The 18,379-nt window shown below is 45.7% G+C and overlaps 1 protein-coding gene across 1 annotated transcript in view; it reads left to right on the top strand.

Annotated features, from left to right (window-relative positions):
* The window catches only part of SCNN1D (sodium channel epithelial 1 subunit delta), a 38,428-nt gene extending 21,905 nt beyond the window's left edge, over window positions 1–16,523 (top strand). The window contains exons 8-12 of the mRNA XM_033922535.1: window positions 6,531–6,609; window positions 9,135–9,192; window positions 10,586–10,644; window positions 12,393–12,468; window positions 15,059–16,523. Coding sequence (XP_033778426.1) covers window positions 6,531–6,609; window positions 9,135–9,192; window positions 10,586–10,644; window positions 12,393–12,468; window positions 15,059–15,442 — 656 coding nt within the window. The 3' untranslated portion in view covers window positions 15,443–16,523. The remainder of the gene's footprint in view (window positions 1–6,530; window positions 6,610–9,134; window positions 9,193–10,585; window positions 10,645–12,392; window positions 12,469–15,058) is intronic.
* The last annotated feature ends 1,856 nt before the right edge of the window (window positions 16,524–18,379 follow it).

Genomic DNA, 18,379 nt, shown 5'->3' with positions numbered 1-18,379 from the left:
AGCACCAAAGATGTGCAACCCCTCTTTCTATCCTGTCACGTCACATTCTGTGCTGCTTCTGCTACTTGGAAGACACAGGCTCAGTAATCGAGAAATTGTGCAGGGATGAGAGCCATAAAATTAGTGCTGGATTATTTGATAGCATGTCTACAACAGGATGAGAAATTCTCATGAGTAGGAGGAGTAGAATCTCTTGGGATAAAGAAGGGCAGAGAAGTGTGGAAATAAACACTAGCTTAAACAATTGTTGGACAATTTTCTGGAGGAAAAATCCATAGTCTGATATTGAGAAAGCCACTGCTTGCCCTGGATCGGTAGCATGAAATGTTGCTACTCTTTGGGGTTCCAGAATCTTTTGTTACATTTTGGGACTCCGGTATCTTGCTATTCTTTAGGATTCTGAATGGAATGTTGCTACCCCCCTTATATGGGGAGAGTGGGGGACGGGGAGTGTGTGTGGGGAGGGGTTCCAGCAGGAGGGATTGAGCAATCCCTCCTGCCGGTAGTCTTCGCAGGGGGTGGGGACGGGTTGCCACTAAACTTATCACGGCAGGGAGATCCATTGCCGCAAATAGCTCAGCGGTAACCCAATTCTCTAACCGGCGCCTGTAACATGGACGTCAGTTAGAGCAGTGATTCCCAACCCTGTCCTGGAGGAACACCAGGCCAATCGGGTTTTCAGGCTAGCCCTAATGAATATGCATGAGAGAGATTTGCATATGATGGAAGTGATAGGCATGCAAATTTGCTTCATGCATATTCATTAGGGCTAGCCTGAAAACCCAATTGGCCTGGTGTTCCTCCAGGACAGGGTTGGGAACCACTGAGTTAGAGGATCAGGTTCTTACGTGGGCTTAGACACAATTCTTTATAGTACGCCCGTTTGCAATTCTCAAAAGCTGCTTAGGTGACATCTGAGACTGGGCGTCCTATATAGAATCCAGGCCTTAATCTAGAAGGATCACAATATAATTTAGAATTTAAGAACATAAGAATTACCGCTGCTGGGTCAGACCAGTGGTCCATCATGCCCAGCAGTCCGCTCACGCGGCGGCCCTCTGGTCAAAGACCAGCGCCCTAACTGAGACTAGCCCTATCAGCATACGTTCTTGTTCAGCAGGAACCTGTCCTTATCTACTAAGTCTATCCCCTTCAGTACCTTGAATTTTTCGATCATGTCCCCTCTCAATCTCCTCTGTTCAAGGGAGAAGAGGCTCAGTTTCTCTAATTTTTCGCTGTACGGCAGCTCCTCCAACCCCTTAACCATCTTAGTCGCTCTTCTCTGGACCCTTTCGAGTAGTACCGTGTCCTTCTTCATGTACGGCGACCAGTGTTGGACGCAGTACTCCAGGTGAGGGTGCACCATGGCCCGGTACAGCGGCATGATAACCTTCTCTGATCTGTTCATGATCCCCTTCTTTATCATTCCCAGTATTCTGTTTACCCTTTTTGCTGTCACCGCACATTGCGTGGATGGCTTCATCGACTTGTCGATCAAAACTCCCAAGTCCCTTTCCTGGGAGGTCTCTACTAGACATAAAACAAATCCCTAAACATGAGGTATATAACTATATGATATAACACTTAAATATTTAATTCTTTTTACCAAATGCCCTCTAACATTTGTTAATACAGCAATTTTTTCTGTTAATTTTCTTCTCTCACCAAAACCAAGATAAAGGCACTGATTCACACTGTAACATTAAATCTATAAAGAACATGAATTAAAATGCCATTTCATTTATAGAACTGCAACATTGAAACTAACTTTTATGCAATTTTACTATGCATTAAGATTGAGGTATAACATTTTTTAAGGGCCTGTTTTACAAGGTGTCAGGTCAAAAGCGCGCCGGGACAAAGGCGCGCCCAGACAATTGAGCGCAGCGTGTGCCGCCGCACCACTCTAAATTACTGTTTTTAGCGCTCCGAAGGGGGGGCGTGGGGGGGAACCCCCCACTTTACTTAATAGACATCGCGCCGCGTTGTGGGGGGTGTGGGGGGTTGTAACCCCCCACATTTTACTGAAAACTTAACTTTTTCCCTGTTTTTAGGTAAAAAGTTCAGTTTACAGTGAAATGTGGAGGGTTACAACCCCCCAAACCCCCCATAACGACGGAGCGATGTCTATTAAGTAAACTGGGGGGGGGGGTTCCCCAACAAAACCCCCCGTCGGAGCCCCTAAAAACTGTAATTTAGAGCAGCGCAGCGGCGTGCACTGCGCTCAATTGTCGGTGCGCGCTTTTGTCTTTCGCGCCGTTGTCTATGAACCATTTTACAAAGCCGTGTGGTAACAGCCCCGAAGCCCATAGAGATTTAAAGAGCTTAGGGGCTGTTGCCGCTTTGTAAAACAGGCCCTAAGACAGAAGATAGAATCCCCACTTCCTTTCTCACTTCTGCAGTCAGGGAAAAAGAAATTCGAGGAAAGGTTATAACAATATTTATATTAAATTCTATAATATTCTGTCATAGCTATAATCAACTATTCCAAAATATTCAATACAACCTATTTGATTTTATGATGTGAGAAAATCCAAAGAACTTCTAAAAATTGCTCCAAGCCGATTTGAAACAGGGAGCTTAAATATCTCTGCTCCATAAATAAATCTCTGGAGACGGGAGTGGTTCCCGGGCATTGGAGGAGAGAAGATGTGGTCCCTTTTCACAAATGTGGTCACAGGGATGAAGTGGGAAACTACAGGCCGGTGAGCCTCACTTCGGTTGTTGGAAAAATAATGCAAGTGTTGCTGAAAGAAATGCAAAAATCAGAAACAAATTAGAAATAGTAATGACAACTCCTTTTCCAGAAGCTTATAAAGCTGAAACAAAGGGGTCCTTTAACTAAGGCGCGCTAACCGATTTTAACGCGCGCCTTAGTAAAAGGACCGCAAAATCTCAAAATCTACCTGTGTTATCTAATTAGGATAACTATTTCCATATAACAAACAACAGTTCTGTTTAACATTATAGATTTCTTTATTAAACTGTCCTTAAATGTTTATTAGAAAAGGATCTTTGTAACTAACCCCCTCTTTTACAAAGCTGCACTAGTGGCTGGCACTGCGATAACTGCCCCGAAGCCTATAGGGCAGGGGTTGGGAACTCCGGTCCTCGAGAGCCGTATTCCAGTCGGGTTTTCAGGATTTCCCCAATGAATATGCATTAAGAGCAGTGCATGCAAATAGATCTCATGCATATTCATTGGGGAAATCCTGAAAACCCAACTGGAATACGGCTCTTGAGGACCGGAGTTCCCTACCCCTGTACTAAGGAATGGGTGGAATCCCCCCTACCTCGCATCTCGTATACTTTAGTGCAGGGGTAGGGAATTCCGGTCCTCGAGAGCCGTATTCCAGTCGGGTTTTCAGGATTTCCCTAATGAATATGCATGAGATCTATCTGCATGCACTGCTTTCAATGCATATTCATTGGGGAAATCCTGAAAACCCGACCGGAATACAGCTCTCGAGGACCGGAGTTCCCTACCCCTGCTTTAGTGAAAAGCGAGATAAGGCTCCTGAAGATTTATGACAAAGGCAAGTGAATAGAACTTTCACATAGGCCTCCTTTTACAAAACTGTGATAGCAGTTTCCAAAGCGGGGAGCCGCACTGAATGGCCCGCGCTGCTCCCCACACTCATAGAGTTCCTATGAGCATCGGAAACAGCATGGGCCATTCAGCACAGCTCTCTGCGCTAGAAACTGCTATTGCAGTTTCGTAAAAGAGGGGGATAATGCCACAAAAACAAACCAACCCACATTTAAACCTTGTTTCTGATTACTTTGAGCTCTGTTTCACTCATTAAAGCATTGAATTGCAAAGATCTCTATGCCGTCAGTTTTGATTTAGTTTAAATAGGCCATTTCTAATGCAACAAATCTAAAATTTAACTCCTGCAAAATCTCAGAACCTTGCAATCAAATGATTTTAAGCCCTGGAGTTTGGATAACTCAAATAAAGACTCAAAATAGCTGCCAGGGTCATCTTTTTTTTTTTAAACATTATGAAATGTGTTGAATGTCTGAAAAGATGGAGGTTAATCTATTAGTACAATCCTTTAACAAGCAGCTTCATGAAAAACACCCACCCACATACTCATTATTCTGTTATGAGGTGCAGGAATTCATTAGAACTGACATTGTAGAACCTAACGGATGTAGCGGTATATAAGAAATAAATTACATTACATTACATTACATTACATTGCTTTAGAAACATTAAATGCAGTTTATGTCCTTAGACCTCTCTTTTTTCCCCAAGATAATATAACATCGTGCGTATAGACCGCATAACCAGAAGTTCAATGCGGTCAACAAAAAAGTAATAATAAAATAACATTAAAAAAACCTAGAACTATTTGGCCAAATACTTTGAGAAAAGATAGGTTTTCCACAGGGTTCTAAGTGTTTGTAAGAACAGGCTCTACGTAACAGCGGTCAAAATACTTTGTCGTAGGAAGCTGCCTGAAATGCTAATGTATGATCCAAGTATTTCTTACTTTTACAACCTTGAAACGATGGAAAAATAAACAGGGCATGAGATCTACTGTATTTGTAAGATGCTAGCTCCTCATGATCACAATCCTCTGAAAATTGATCAGGGTCTATCACACCTCCATCCCTATTTGCGTTTGTTTTCTGTGGTCTCGCTCCCAGCACTTCATCTAGGAACACAGAACTGAAGTATTTGTTAAGCAATTTGGCCTTATCTTTATCAGCTTCTACATATTTCTCCCCTTCACCTTTGGAGTCTCACAATGCCACTTTTGCACTTCTTCCTATCACTAATATATCTAAAAAAAAAAAATGTTTTGTCCCCCTGTTTTACATCAGCTTTTTTATTTTTTATTTTTATTTTATGGCATTGAGCCTAACAAGGGTACGCCCCCCTGATCTGCTTATGCCCCTCCCATGACCACGCCCCTTTGGAGTTGTGTGCTATGGAATTTAGATGCAGATTTTATAGAACAGTGCCTAGGTCAAATGTGCTCCTGATTCAGAATTGTGGCCAATCAACATCAATGAATGATTATTAATAACTAGTTGTTTAGCCCGTTACATTAACGGGTGCTAGCAGCCCTTCTCCCTTATTTTTACCTCCTCCCTGTCCAGCAACACCTCTCCCCCTTTCCCTGCTCCCCCCATATAGCAGTAGCCCTTCTCCTTTTATCTCCCCCTGTCCAGCAGCACCCCTCCCATTCCCTCCTCCCCCTGTCCAGCAGTAGCTCTTCTCCTTTATGTCCTGCTCCCCCTCTGTCCAGCAGTAGCCCCAGGAAAAGAGTGAGGATCACAGGACCAAAGCTTTTACTGACATCCAAGTAGGGGAAATCCACTCTCCCCACCTCCTTGCTCCTGCTGCACTTCCTCCTTGGCTATACACACGCGCGCGCACACACTTACATACAGCTCTCCGGCTCCTCGCGCCCCTCCTCCACATTCCACTTCTTCGGCGGGGGCCAACGTTTTCTTTATTTTGTTTTCTTTTCACGTGTTCCTCCTTCATGGAAAAACAGCACTACCGGCCAACTTAGTCCCTTGCCGCCCCCTTCCCGCGCCGCACAACCACCTTTCTTTCCCTCCCTCCATCAGGTGCAGTGAATCCACCAATGTTAAAAGGAGCCACGTCGAAATCGGAGGCCTGCCACTGCCGTAGCACTTTCCCCTCTGCCTTGGCAGAGAGGAACGTGTTACGGTGGCGGCAGGGCTCCAATTTCAAAGCAGCTCCTTTTAACATAGGCGGAGTTGAACTGACCTGATGGAGGAAGGGAAGGAACGGTGGGGCAAATTTCGGCAACAGCAGGAATTGTTTGGCGGGCCAAGCACCGTGAAACTTTGTTTCTTTAGGCAGCCCCGGGGGGGGGGGAGGGGGTTGAATCGTCGATGTGCAGGCCGCTGAGACGGGAGTGAGCAGTTCGGCTTCCCCTATCTGGGGAAACCGGGGAAATCGCCGTGCCGAACTCAGCTGCGCGTCGGGAGTGAGTTTTTCGACTTCCCCTATCTGGGGAAACCGCCGTGCCGAACTGAGCTGCGCGGGGCATGCTGCAGTCTTGGCGGCCACGGACATACGGATCATGGAAGCACGCTGATAAGACTGCGCATGCGCCGCCTACGGTTTTATTATATAGATAATAACAGCTTATATACCGCAATACCGTGAAGTTCTGTGCGGTTTACAAAGATTAAGCAAAGGTACAAATTGATTGACTTTAAGAGGGGAGGAAGAAAGAGGGTTAATAGGACAGGAAATCCATTTTTGAGGAGAGAGTGATCAATAGAACAAATTAATCGCTATTAACTCCTCATTAGGTATTTGATTTGTATGCAGATCTGTGATTAATGCCCAGATTTGCCCGCACATCTTTGGGCAACCTGTATAGAATCTGGAGGCTGATGGGGGTGGGGGACCAAAGGTAAAGTTTGCCTAGAACACCTACTATCCTTACCCTGAGATCAGCATTCAGTTAATGCTGGGTCCTTGGCAGATTACATACAAAAGCAATTGTATTATATCCTGATTACTCTTTCTTTAGGTCATTGCTATTACAGGCTGCAACAGGACACGATGGATCAAAAATTCAGCTGTTTCCACACGTGTCAAAGGCCATGTCAGTAAGTACATCCCTACACCTGGGGTATTACTAGGTGTGTTGTGAAATGCCCTAATCCAGGCAGTCCCCGAGTTACAGATGACCGACTTAAGTACAACTCGTACTTAAGAACGCAGTCACAGCTTCATTTGATTTCACTGAGCAGTATTTCCAGTGGCAAAGACTCCTATACTTTTCCTGTAGCAGATTCAGGAATGATGCATGGCCACATTAAGAACAGTGTGTGGTTGTGTATGGCCCTTTTGTCACCTGGGAGCAGAGGTAAGCAGCAAGAATCTAAAATCTACAAGTTATGAGGTACATACAAATCCGACTTAAGAACAGCTTGAAAAACATAACTCATTCTTAACCCGGGGGCTGCCTGTATAGGAATAATCAAGTCATTGTGACATCACTGATGAGGTTGGCTTTTAGGCAGTGGTGGAATGAGGCATTATGACATCACAATCTCAGCTCTAGAATGTTGCTACTCCTTAGGATCTTCTTAGGCATTTGTGACCTGGGTTGGCCACTGTTGGAAACAGGATACTGGACTTGAGGGATCTTCTGTCTGTCCCAGTATGGCAACTCTTATGTTCTTATGTGAGTCAAGGACAGGCAGTTCCTGAGTTACAGACGCCTGACTTAAGTACGACTCGTACTTAAGAACGCTGTTGCGGCTTCATTTGATTTTACTGAGCAGTATTTCCAGTGGCCTAGACTCCTACACTTCTCCTGTAGCAGATTCAGGAATGATGCATGGCCACATTAAGAACCGTGTGTGGTTGTGCATGCTGTACCTTACAGGGAACACTGTGACATTTGGCCCTTTTGGCACCTGGAAGCAAGGGTAAACAGCATGAATCTTAAAATCTACAAGTTCTGAGTTACATACCAATCTGACTTTAAAAACGTAACTCGCTCTTAACCCGGGGACTGCCTGTATAAGTATCGCTATACTGGGACAGACCAAAAGGTCCATGAATCCCAGTATCCTATTTCCAACCGTGGCCAACCCAGGTCCCAAGTGCCTAGCAAGATCCCAAAGGCGAAAGCCCGATTTTATGCTGCTTATCCCAGGAACAGGCAGCAGATTTCCACATGCCGTCTCAAGAACTTCAACTTCCTCTTTGCAACCATGTCGAGTCTCCCGCTGATGCCACTTCTGGGCGCCACACATAGGAAGTGGCGTCAGATGGAGAGCTGACGGGGTTGCGAGGAGCACGTTGAAGCTCTTGTTGCTCATGGCGGTGAACAACTAGAGGTGAGGGGGAAGGGAAGGGGGTACACACACAGGGTGGGGGGGCAGAGATGAGGGCAGGGGAGGGGCACCACCACCCTGGCGCATCACACTCATGTTACGCCACTGTGCGATAATGTTATTAATAATTAGTTACTGTAGTTAAGTTTCTTGCAAAAATCAATAAAGCAGTCGACTACTTATTCACTATCCAGTAACTGTATTTAAGTACTTTTGAATAGTAGCTGGCATAACATGACATGACGGAGAATGTGGTTGGCTTGAGTTGATCAAACCTCCTTGAAATAAGCATGAAGAGATGAAGTTACACGATATTCTCATTGGGAAGTTTAAGAGAATGTTGAAAACTCAGCTCTTTGCAAGGGCATTTATTTTGCCGGCGTGTATGTTATAAGATCTGGGGCAGGACTTGAGTGTATTGTAGTGACACTTGGAGTTGATTGTTGTGTTTGGTTTGTCTGATTATTTGTTTTGATATGTTTATTTTATTATGTATGTTGCTTAGGCGATGTATAAAATTTTATAATAAATTAATAAATTTTACCTCTTCACATACCCTAAGGAAAAGAATTAGTTACTCTGGGGGAAATTCTAAGACCAGCGCCTAAACGTAGGCACTGGTAGGCGCCCTACTGGCACCTATGTTAATTGAAGAACGCCATTAGAAATGGCAAAAAATGACAAGGCTGAAGTGCCTACCAGCATCTAAATGAAAGGCACCGGAATCATGCCTACGTAGGTGCTTTAGGCTGCCAAATGTCAAATGGGCGTGACCAACGCCGGATGTGGAATTAGGCGGCCTAAAGCAACTACGTAGGTGTGATTCACGCAAATATAGGCGCCGGAAATGTAGGCCCGGAAATCCCTGGCCTACATTTACAGTGCCGATTCTGAAACCGACACCGAAGCGTGATTGACACGCAATTGGCGCCCACCTGCATCGGCGACGGTTAAAAGAATCCAGCCCTCTAAGCAGGTAACTGAAATCAGTAATCAATTACTTTCTTAAGTAATCGGAGCACTGTAACTAATTACTGTAAGCTGAGAAGTAACTAGTAACTTAATTACTTTTGGAGAGTAATTAGCGCAATACGAGGAACAAGCCATCTCAAAGTAGCGCTGTTTTTCAGAATATGTTTTCTGCATGGCAGGGGACACAGACCACAGACAGGATTGACTTTGCAGCTCTACTGCTAATGCATATTACAACATAATGGCATAAAGAGAGTGAATTGTTTCACCTGAATGGTTGCACTGATTGCAACAATCCTCTGTGTGTCTTGCAGTGAATACCAGTGCAAGCTGTCTGTAGGGACTACAAAATGGCCGTCCTCCATATCAGAGGTAAGACTTCAGAGACTGATGAATACAAGAGAAGTTGCAGCAGGGGCATTCCTTAAGGGAAATCACAACAGGTCTCTAGAGAAGCAGGCTGGGAACCAACAAATAAGATTATTACCATAATGTTCTCTGTTTGGTTATGGGTAGGGCTACCAGATGTCCAAATTTCCCTAGACATATAGGGAAAGATTGCAGACAATTGATATTCCTCAATTTTAATAATTACCATAATATGATATTGATACCCTTAATGTTTTAGAAGAGAAATTATATGGTAGGGGAACAAATGTCTTAAATTGAAGGGGTCACTTTTGCCAAAGACCTAAAATAAATCCACAATTGTTTTTGGCATTATGCAGTAAGCAGATTTGGATTCTAGATATAATGGAACCAATATTCAGTTCAGTTCTCATGAGACCCGCGAGACCCGCAAGTCCCGCGAGAACTGACGGCATCGGCACGCAGGAAGCAGCGCGGGGCCGGAATGGAGATAGAAAAGATCTCTCCTGCCCTGCACCGCTGACCGCAATTCGAGGCGGCAGCAATTCAGGCCATCCAAAGAGGGAATTAAGGTGGGGAGGGGGATGATTTTTAATGTAAATCATATTTTATTGACGTACCATCAGCAAATACACAACATCAAACAGGAATACAAAAAAGGCAAGAACACCAAAAGTACATCAAGAGCAAATTTTCAAAGAAACCCAAGGATCAACCCCTGCCCACTCCCAAATGTCACCACACTCTACCCCCCAAAAGAGCCCCCTAATCACTACCCAAACCCCCCAAAGTAGCAGAGAGAACAAAGAGACTGCTGAACAGGCTGTATTCTGATGCCGCCCAGCCAGTACCAAACCGGTCACCCGCACCCCAACCACTTCCCCTCCCAGAAGCGTACCCCTCCCCTACCCAACCAACCAACCACTCACACCAAATCATCCACACCCACCAACCACACTCATCCAAACAGGACACCAGCCAACCCCGGGGGAAACTGCCAAGGACATACCGTATCGGCAGCTAAAAGGAATTTAAGACCAGACTTCTAGGCCACCCCAGTTTTGCAAGCTGCACCCACTGGGCCGGCTTTCAAAACCCATGTATAGGCCGTGGCCTATATATGCAGAAATACGGGACTCTCCTGATAAGTGCATTTGTGCTCAGATTTAGTCAAGCTCAATCAAACTCAGATCTGGAAGTTTTTGAAAAGTAGATTGTCTGGTGTTGTACTAAAAGCAATTTACACATTTGCTACAACTAAATATTTCTTTAGCAAAGGTAGCAACTACTTTTTTTGTGTGTGTCCTCTTTTATTTTTTTCTCTCCACAAATATGGTAATCCTACTTTATAGTCCTGGGAAGGCTTTTGACAGAAATTTTATTTTTTCTGTTGCAGTGGTGGACTCGCCTGCCACTGGATACGACTCACAGATATAATGCTAGGAACAAAACCAGGTGAGGTGGAAAGAGGGGCAGAGACCTAAGTACCTCAAGAGCTTAGACTTGTCTTAGATAAGGTTACCAGATGTCTGGGAAAATCCAGACATGTCCTCTTTTAGAGGGATGTCCAGGTTTCTGGATGGATTTTCCAAAACCCGGCATTTGTTCAGGTTTTGGAAAGCTCCGGCAAGCTCTGACTACATCCGCGCTTGCTCCAGGTCCTCTAGATGCGGCTGGAGCTCGTCCGGAAGAAGAGAGGAGGCTTCATGGGGGCGGGGCTGGAGGCAGAACTGGGTGGAGCTGGAGGCTAGGATGAGGCAGGCTCATGCATCCCAGGATGTACTGGGAAGGGGAAGGTCTGCCATTCTGTGGTGACACGCTGCCAGCCGGAGGGAATAAGCATCCCTCCAGCCAGCCTGCAAGAAATAGGCACAGGGAGTCCAGGTGGGCTTGGGGGTGTCGAGGTGGGGGCATATTTACAGGGGGATTCCAGCTGGAGGGATTGGGCATCCCTCCTGCCAATGATCCTTGGGGGGTGGTGGCAGGAATACATGGGCACTCCTCCTGCCACGGACATATGGGGGGCTTCGGGGGTTCCAACAGGAGGGAGTGGGCATCCCTCTTACTGAGGGATGTCTCGGGGGAGTGGCGGCATGAGGAAGGGGGCATCCCTCCTGCCGGGGGATGTCTCGGGGTGGCAGCAGGAGGAATTGGGCACTCTTCCTGCCGCAAACATTTGCGGGTGGGGGGCTTCGGGGGTTCCAGCAGGAGGGAGAGGGCATGCCTTCTGCTGGTTGACTTCGCGGGACAGATGGGTTCCATGCTGCAGCCACTAAACTGTTTGTGGCAGGGAGATTCCCTTGCCACGATTAGCTCAGTGGCCATATCTATTTGAAATGTAGACCAGAATTTTGCTGGCCTACATTTCAGGCATCTAATGTGACCCTAGGGAGACGCCTAGGGCTGCCTAAGCTCGCCCAAAGCCACGCCCATGCCTAGCCTTGTGCAAGATTAAACGGCCCTAGATTGCCTCCCTAGGCTCGTGAAAATGCCTACAATGTAGACAGCCTGCCTCGGGATGGTTTTTAAAAATAACATGCATCTCGATTGACTGGTTGGACAGTGGTAGGACGTCTACTGCCGCCTACAATTGGGACGCCATTTATATAATTTGCCCCAAAATCAGCACACTCTGATGGTGTCCAACCAAGTGCCTTTTATTGTTTCAGATAAAGCGGCTAAACACGGATCGTGTTTCAGTCACAAATGCCTGCTTCAAGAGTCTAGATCCGAAGTACCAGTTAGTAATATCTCTAGCGATGCTTGTATCACGAGCAATACCATCCAGAAAGGATAGAAGCAATCGTAAACGGTTATCAGTCACAAAATGGATATCTGCAGGCTGATGCTTCTGTTTACAATTGCTCATGATCCAAGCACTGCTATATTAACTGTTATTTCAGATCTAGACTCCTGAGGCAGGTCTTTGTGGTCGAAACGCGATTCATGTTGAGTCTCTTTATTTGACCAATAAAAGGCATTTGTTTGGACAGCATCAGAGTGCACTGATTTTACGTTTTCCCCACTGTTGTTTTACTGCTATGATACAGAAATATATATATTAAAACCGTACAGTAGAACATTCATTTTTTGGAAATATGATATATGTCAGCAAAATACAAATGATACACCATAATACACAGCCTTGAAGAACATTCATAGAACAAACTCTTGCCAATGCTCTGCCATTTTTCCCTTCTTAGGAAAGATGTCTCCAAGATCAGAGTGTACTATCAGGAACTTAGCTACCAGTCCATTGACGAAACCCCTGCAATTTCAGTAAGTCCTTGTACTTTGTAATGCAGCGTAGAGAATGACGCGGGGACAAATTTTTCCCCCGTCCCTGCAGGAACTCAATTTCTCCGTACTGTCCCCATAAGTTTTGTCACATTCCTTGTCTCTGCCTCATTCCTGTAAGCTCTGCCTCGAACACTTATCCAAGTTTCCAAGTTTATTTATAGTTTGATATACTGACCATCAAACAAATATCCAGACGGTTTGCAATTGTTAAAGTTTGAGTTTAAAAAAAGTAAAAGTAAAATAGGGCAACATAAAAACCAGACAAAGATGATACAATAAGCACTGGGGAAGAGGAAGATTCAGAATTACATCGAAGTCAAAATAAAAATAAAAGGGAGGTAGGAAGTAGAAGGGAGAGAACGATTAGGGGAGGGGAGGTGGTTCGCTTCTTAAAAGTGGTTGTTTTTAACAATTAAAGATGGAAGAAAAATAATCTTATCCAGAATTTTGGTATGCATCTTGAAATAAAAAGGTTATTAATTTGGTTTTCAATTTGTTGAGTAAGTTTTCCGATCGAAGGTAAGATGGCATTGTATTCCAGAGGGAAGGGGCTGTGACGGAGAAGATAGAGTTTCGAGAGACGGAACAGTCAGTAGATTTTGATCAGCAGTTCTCAGTGCCCGAAGAGAGGCATAAGGAATGAGATATTTATCAAGGAATGATGGGAATGATTTTAAAGGGTTTGAGGCTTGTGCAGATGAGGACGGAGCTTAGGCATTGGCGGAATGAGGCATTATGACATCACAATCTGAGCTCTAGAATGTTGCTACTTATGATTTTAAAGTGTTTGAGGCTTGTGCAGATGAGGACGGAGCTTCGGCATTGGTGGAATGAGGCATTATGACATCACAATCTGAGCTCTAGAATGTTGCTACTTATGATTTTAAAGTGTTTGAGGCTTATGCAGATGAGCGCAGAGCTTACTGGAATGGGGCAGGGACAGGAAAAGAACTCGTGGGGACAGGACGGAAAAATGAGTTCCCGCGGGGATGGGGAAAAATTTCTCCCCTTGTCATTCTCTAATGCAGAGTAATTATTACAGGTCCTGATATATTCAAAGGATTTATGCTTCTGACTTTGGGATCCTTTTACTAAAGCTTAGCATATGCTAACAGAAGTAACACATGCTAAATGCCAAGAATCCCATAGGCAAAAAATGGACTTCTTAGAATTTTACAAAGCTGCATTAGGCTTTTTTATCGTCGGCCGCTGCCGTATTAGCTCATAAGAATTCTATGAGTGTCGGAGCTAATACCACCGTGGCCGGTGATAAAAAAGCCTAACCAGTGGCATAGCGAGGGTGAGTGGTGCCCCTCCCCCCTCTTCTCTGCCCCTATGCTGTGCTCGTGCCCCCTGTCCCTTCCCCCTTCCTCTTTAATTTTTCAGGCACAAGCAGCATCATGAACTTGCTGCTTGCGTTGTATCGGCTTTCCTTCTGACGTCGCTTCCTAGGCGCGGGACCCGGAAGTGACATCAGACCGATGTTCGTGAGGCTGCTCGCACCAGGAAATGTAAAAAAGGCACGAGGAAAGGGGTGCATGCATGTGACAGGGGGGGTCAGGAAGGAACGGAGGTGCAGAGAGGAGGACGGGAGCGGACGCCTCCACCAAGACGGCACCCAGGGTGGAACGACCCCCTCCTTACCATGTCACTGAGCCTAACTCAGCTTCGTAAAAAGGGGAGGGGGAGTTAGTGTGTGCTAAACTTTAGTAAAAGGGCCCCTATGAGATTTATGCTTCTAAATTGACCTCTTTAAAAATTTATTAAAGCTGAGAGCATAACTATTTACTCACAATATCACTAAACACTTACATTTTTCTGCATAACCTTTAAGTCCCTAAATTAAGATGGATTTTCAGTTGAAAAATTATTCTCCCAGGTTTGGCTGAAATAGGACACAAATTGGGGAACATAAGAACATAAGATTTGCTGCTGCTGGGTCAGACCAGTGGTCCATCGTGCCATGCGGTGGCCCTTAGGTCAAAGACCAGTGCCCTAACTGAGATTAGCCTTACCTGTGTACGTTCTGTTCCAGTAGGAACGTATCCAACCTTGTCTTGAATCCCTGAAGGGTGTTTTCCCCTATAACAGCCTCCAGGAGAGCGTTCCAGGTTTCTACCAAGAAGAACTTCCTTACGTTTTCACGGAATCTTTTCCCTTCTAACTTTAGCAAGTACCTTCTCGTTCTCTTCACCTTGGAGAAGGTGAACAATCTCTCTGTCTCTACTAAGTCAATTCCCTTCAATATCAGGTTTTTAAAATATCAGACCCACATACACAATAACACATGTAATATAAAGTACCTATGTAACACCAGACATCTGGGACCACAATAAAATTTGGTAGTACATGGGTTATAAGAATGCAGCTATTTGTCCTGTTTGTTTTGACAGAGAGTAATGTAAGTGCTTAGGGTGGCACATTGTGAGCCTTCACTGGATGCTGCTGGTCTCCACTAGTCAGCCAGATCGTGCCTACAGAGTTCAGAAGGCTTTTAGATGATGTGTAAGGTATTGTGCTACACAAACTTGCATTATGTTGACCAGTTACTCATCTGCCTCCATTACAGGTCACCACAATGTTGTCCAATATGGGAAGCAGCTGGAGTTTGTGGTTTGGCTCCTCAGTGCTTTCTGTGGTTGAACTTATGGAGCTCTTCTTGGACAGCGTTGTCTTGCTGCTTATCTTCCTGTACAGACATTTTCAGGCTGCAAAAGTGGACATAGAGCAGCCATTCACCCTTGGTTCAAGAAGTGGAGATCTAGAGGACTGTACTGCTGGCAGACTGAGAACAGTCCAGACTTACAGTGAGACCATCTATGTAAATGGCCTGCCCAGGAGTACTGTAACTCCAAGCCCTGCATCTAACAGGATTGTGCTGGAGCCCCTCCCCATGTGTTGTCTTGAGGGAACATCATTTCACAGTGAGAGAGAGAAAGAGATTGATAGCTAGTACAGCTTCTGCTGAATGTCCTGGGATTGCACTTTGTCAGATTGTCTCAAGGACAGGCTGAGAGACCCAGAAGACTTTTGGACAGATGAGGTAGAACCAAATTCATGAGGGAAGTAGGCTGAGGTGGAACCTCTCCAAGTTGTCAACTGAATAATATTGGAAACAAGCTGCTGTCTCATGCTGTTACCATGATCAGTGAGGATGCTCCCTTCGGCCTTCTTTCATAATAAATAGCATGATTAATGTGACCTTACGTCCCGTTTTGAACGTGACCAACCCTTTTTTAGATCCCCTGTCCTGTTGTCTCCATGCACAGCTTCAGGACGCCAAATTGTCCCATTTTCAGAGAGAGCGCCCCGAAGCTATACATGGGGACAACGGGACAGGCGATTGCTGAGCCTGGGCTCTCTCTCTGCTTCCCCGCCGCCGATGCAGCAACAGGGCCAAGCGAGTGCAGTGACTGCACAATGGCTGGCCCAGTAGCCAATGTCGTAGAGGAAGTTCCGGGCCATCAGGCAGCGATTGGCTGGCCCGGAACTTCCTCTCCGACATCAGAATTGACATCGGGGGAAGGCTTCTGGGCCAGCTGTTGTATAGTCACTACACTCGCCTCGCCTGGCCCTGTTGCTGCGTTGGCATCAGCAGCAGGGAAGCAGGGAAAAATTGTTGCGGCAGTGGTGGAATGGGGGGAGGCAGGGAGAGAAACAGAAACCTGCTGTAAATCCTGTAACTTTGGCAAGCAGCCTCATAATTCTGCAACATTGCACTTAATTCTTTGGAACCCCATCACCCACCCAGAAAATAAATATTTGTGCTGGAAAATGGTTTAGTCTTTTATAGTTGTGTTTTTATTTTATTTACAGTTCTCTGGCAGCAGATAGTCTAAAATCAGATAAACCAGTCCCAGCACAGGGCCTGCAGCCAATCAGATTTCTCCACTGGATGAACATTCTGTGTCTCCTTATTTCGCTCTCGTGTCCAGGATTGGTGGTGCAACGACCTTGGAAGAAGTGTGGGAGAGTCATATTTGCATATTAATATGTAAATTTTTATTTTACTTTATTAAAGGTATTTCCTGACATTTCTTGTGTGTACAGCTACCGTGTTCCCCCGAAAATAAGACAGTGTCTTATATTAATCTTGGGTCCAAAAACCTTATTAAGGCTTATTTTGGGGAGATGTCTTTTTTTTATCATGTACAACAATCATCTCTCCCTTCCTCTCCTCCACCCCAATTCTTCCTCTTCCCTTTCTCCCCCCCCCCCCGTGTGCAGCATCTTTCTATGCCTCCCTCCCATCCCCCCTGTGCAGCAGAACCCCACCGACCCTCCCACCATGAGACTGAAATGCCTCCACTCCAAGGCCTCAAAAAAAGAGCAGCGGCAGCAGCTCTTTGAACGGGCTGTTTTGCGGCCTTCTCCACTGGGGCCTTCCCTCTGTATCGATCATAACTAGGGCTTATTTTTGGGGTAGGGCTTATTTTCGGGGAAACAGGGTAATTTGATCCTTTTTAAGGGGGAAAGAATCTTAGAGGAGGAGGGTTAAGAATCTCAAACAGGAGGGGGCAGAAACATAGAATATGACGGCAGAAAAGGGCCATAGCCCATCAAGTCTGCCCACTCCAACAACCCTCCCCCAATCTACACTCTATCACTCGTCCCCAAGCTGCCCTCCTCTATGCTACCCTCGTAGGGATCCGACGTGGGCATCCCATTTATTCTAAAAATCTTGTATGCTGCTGGCTACGATCACCTGCTCCGGGAGCTCGTTCCAATGGTCCACCACTCTTTCAGTGAAGAAGTACTTCCTGGTATCCCCATGAAATTTCCCCCCCCCCCCCCGATTTTCAGCGGATGCCCCCTTGTGGACGAGGGTCCTTTTAGAAGGAAAACATCGTCCTCCACCTCTATGCGACCAGTGATGTACTTAAATGTTTCTATCATATCTCCCCTCTCCCTACGTTCTTCGAGAGAGTATAGCCGCAATTTGTGCAGCCTCTCTTCATACGAGAAATCCTTGAGCCCCAGGATCATCCTGGTGGCCATTCGCTGAACCGACTCAACTCTCAGCACATCTTTACGGTAGTGCGGCCTTCAGAATTGCACACAGTACTCCAGATGAGGTCTCATATGCTTTTGTACAATGGCATAATGACCTCTGGCTTCCGGCTAACAAAGCTTCTATGGATACATCACAGCATTTGTCTAGCCTTGGATGAAGCCTTCTCCACTTGATTGGCTGATTTCATGTCTCCACTAATGATCACCCCCAAATCCCGCTCTGCTGTAGTCCTGGACAAGGTTTCACCATTCAGAGCGAAGGAGGATGGGAAGAATCAGGGACTAGAGGGATGGCACTGAATGGAGGGCACTTGGTAGCCCTGCAAATCTAACGGCATTTCCCTTTTAACTTCAGCATCAGTAGGCATGATTCCATAAATGACTGACAACCGTGCCTAGGAGTTAGACATCGTTTATAGAACCAGGATCCTTCTGCCTGCATTGGGGCTTAATACCCTTTATTACAAGACACCCTTTCTGTATTGCATAGACAGCACAAACGCTTAGTAATATAGGAACTGCACTTGCATGAGCCTGATTAATCTTAAACTGAGTGGGGAGACAAGCTCCAGAAATTATAGCATTCACTGCTCTGGTTATTTTCCTAAGCAGTCCCCTGGACACAAGTGCCAGGCTGTGAATGACCTATGGAGGCTTCCTCGGGTGTGATGGTTTCCATGGTGGGCCTTGGATGGGACGGGTGGCAGTCAGCTGGTGCTGTCCCTGCGCAATGGAGGGAATGGAGGGTTGGGTGGCTTGCCTAGGGCCACTGTGGGAACTGAACCTGGGTCTTACTGGTTCCCTGCCTGCAGCTGTACTCCTCTGTCTTTACTGTTTTGGTTGAACTGTAATAATAAAGGAGACCTGAAGACAGATT

Source organism: Geotrypetes seraphini, chromosome 15, assembly GCF_902459505.1.
Source record: "Geotrypetes seraphini chromosome 15, aGeoSer1.1, whole genome shotgun sequence".
NCBI classification, from domain to species: Eukaryota; Metazoa; Chordata; class Amphibia; order Gymnophiona; family Dermophiidae; genus Geotrypetes; species Geotrypetes seraphini.
The sequence above is the reverse complement of the archived record's forward strand: the minus strand, read 5'-3'. Positions and strand labels throughout refer to the sequence as shown.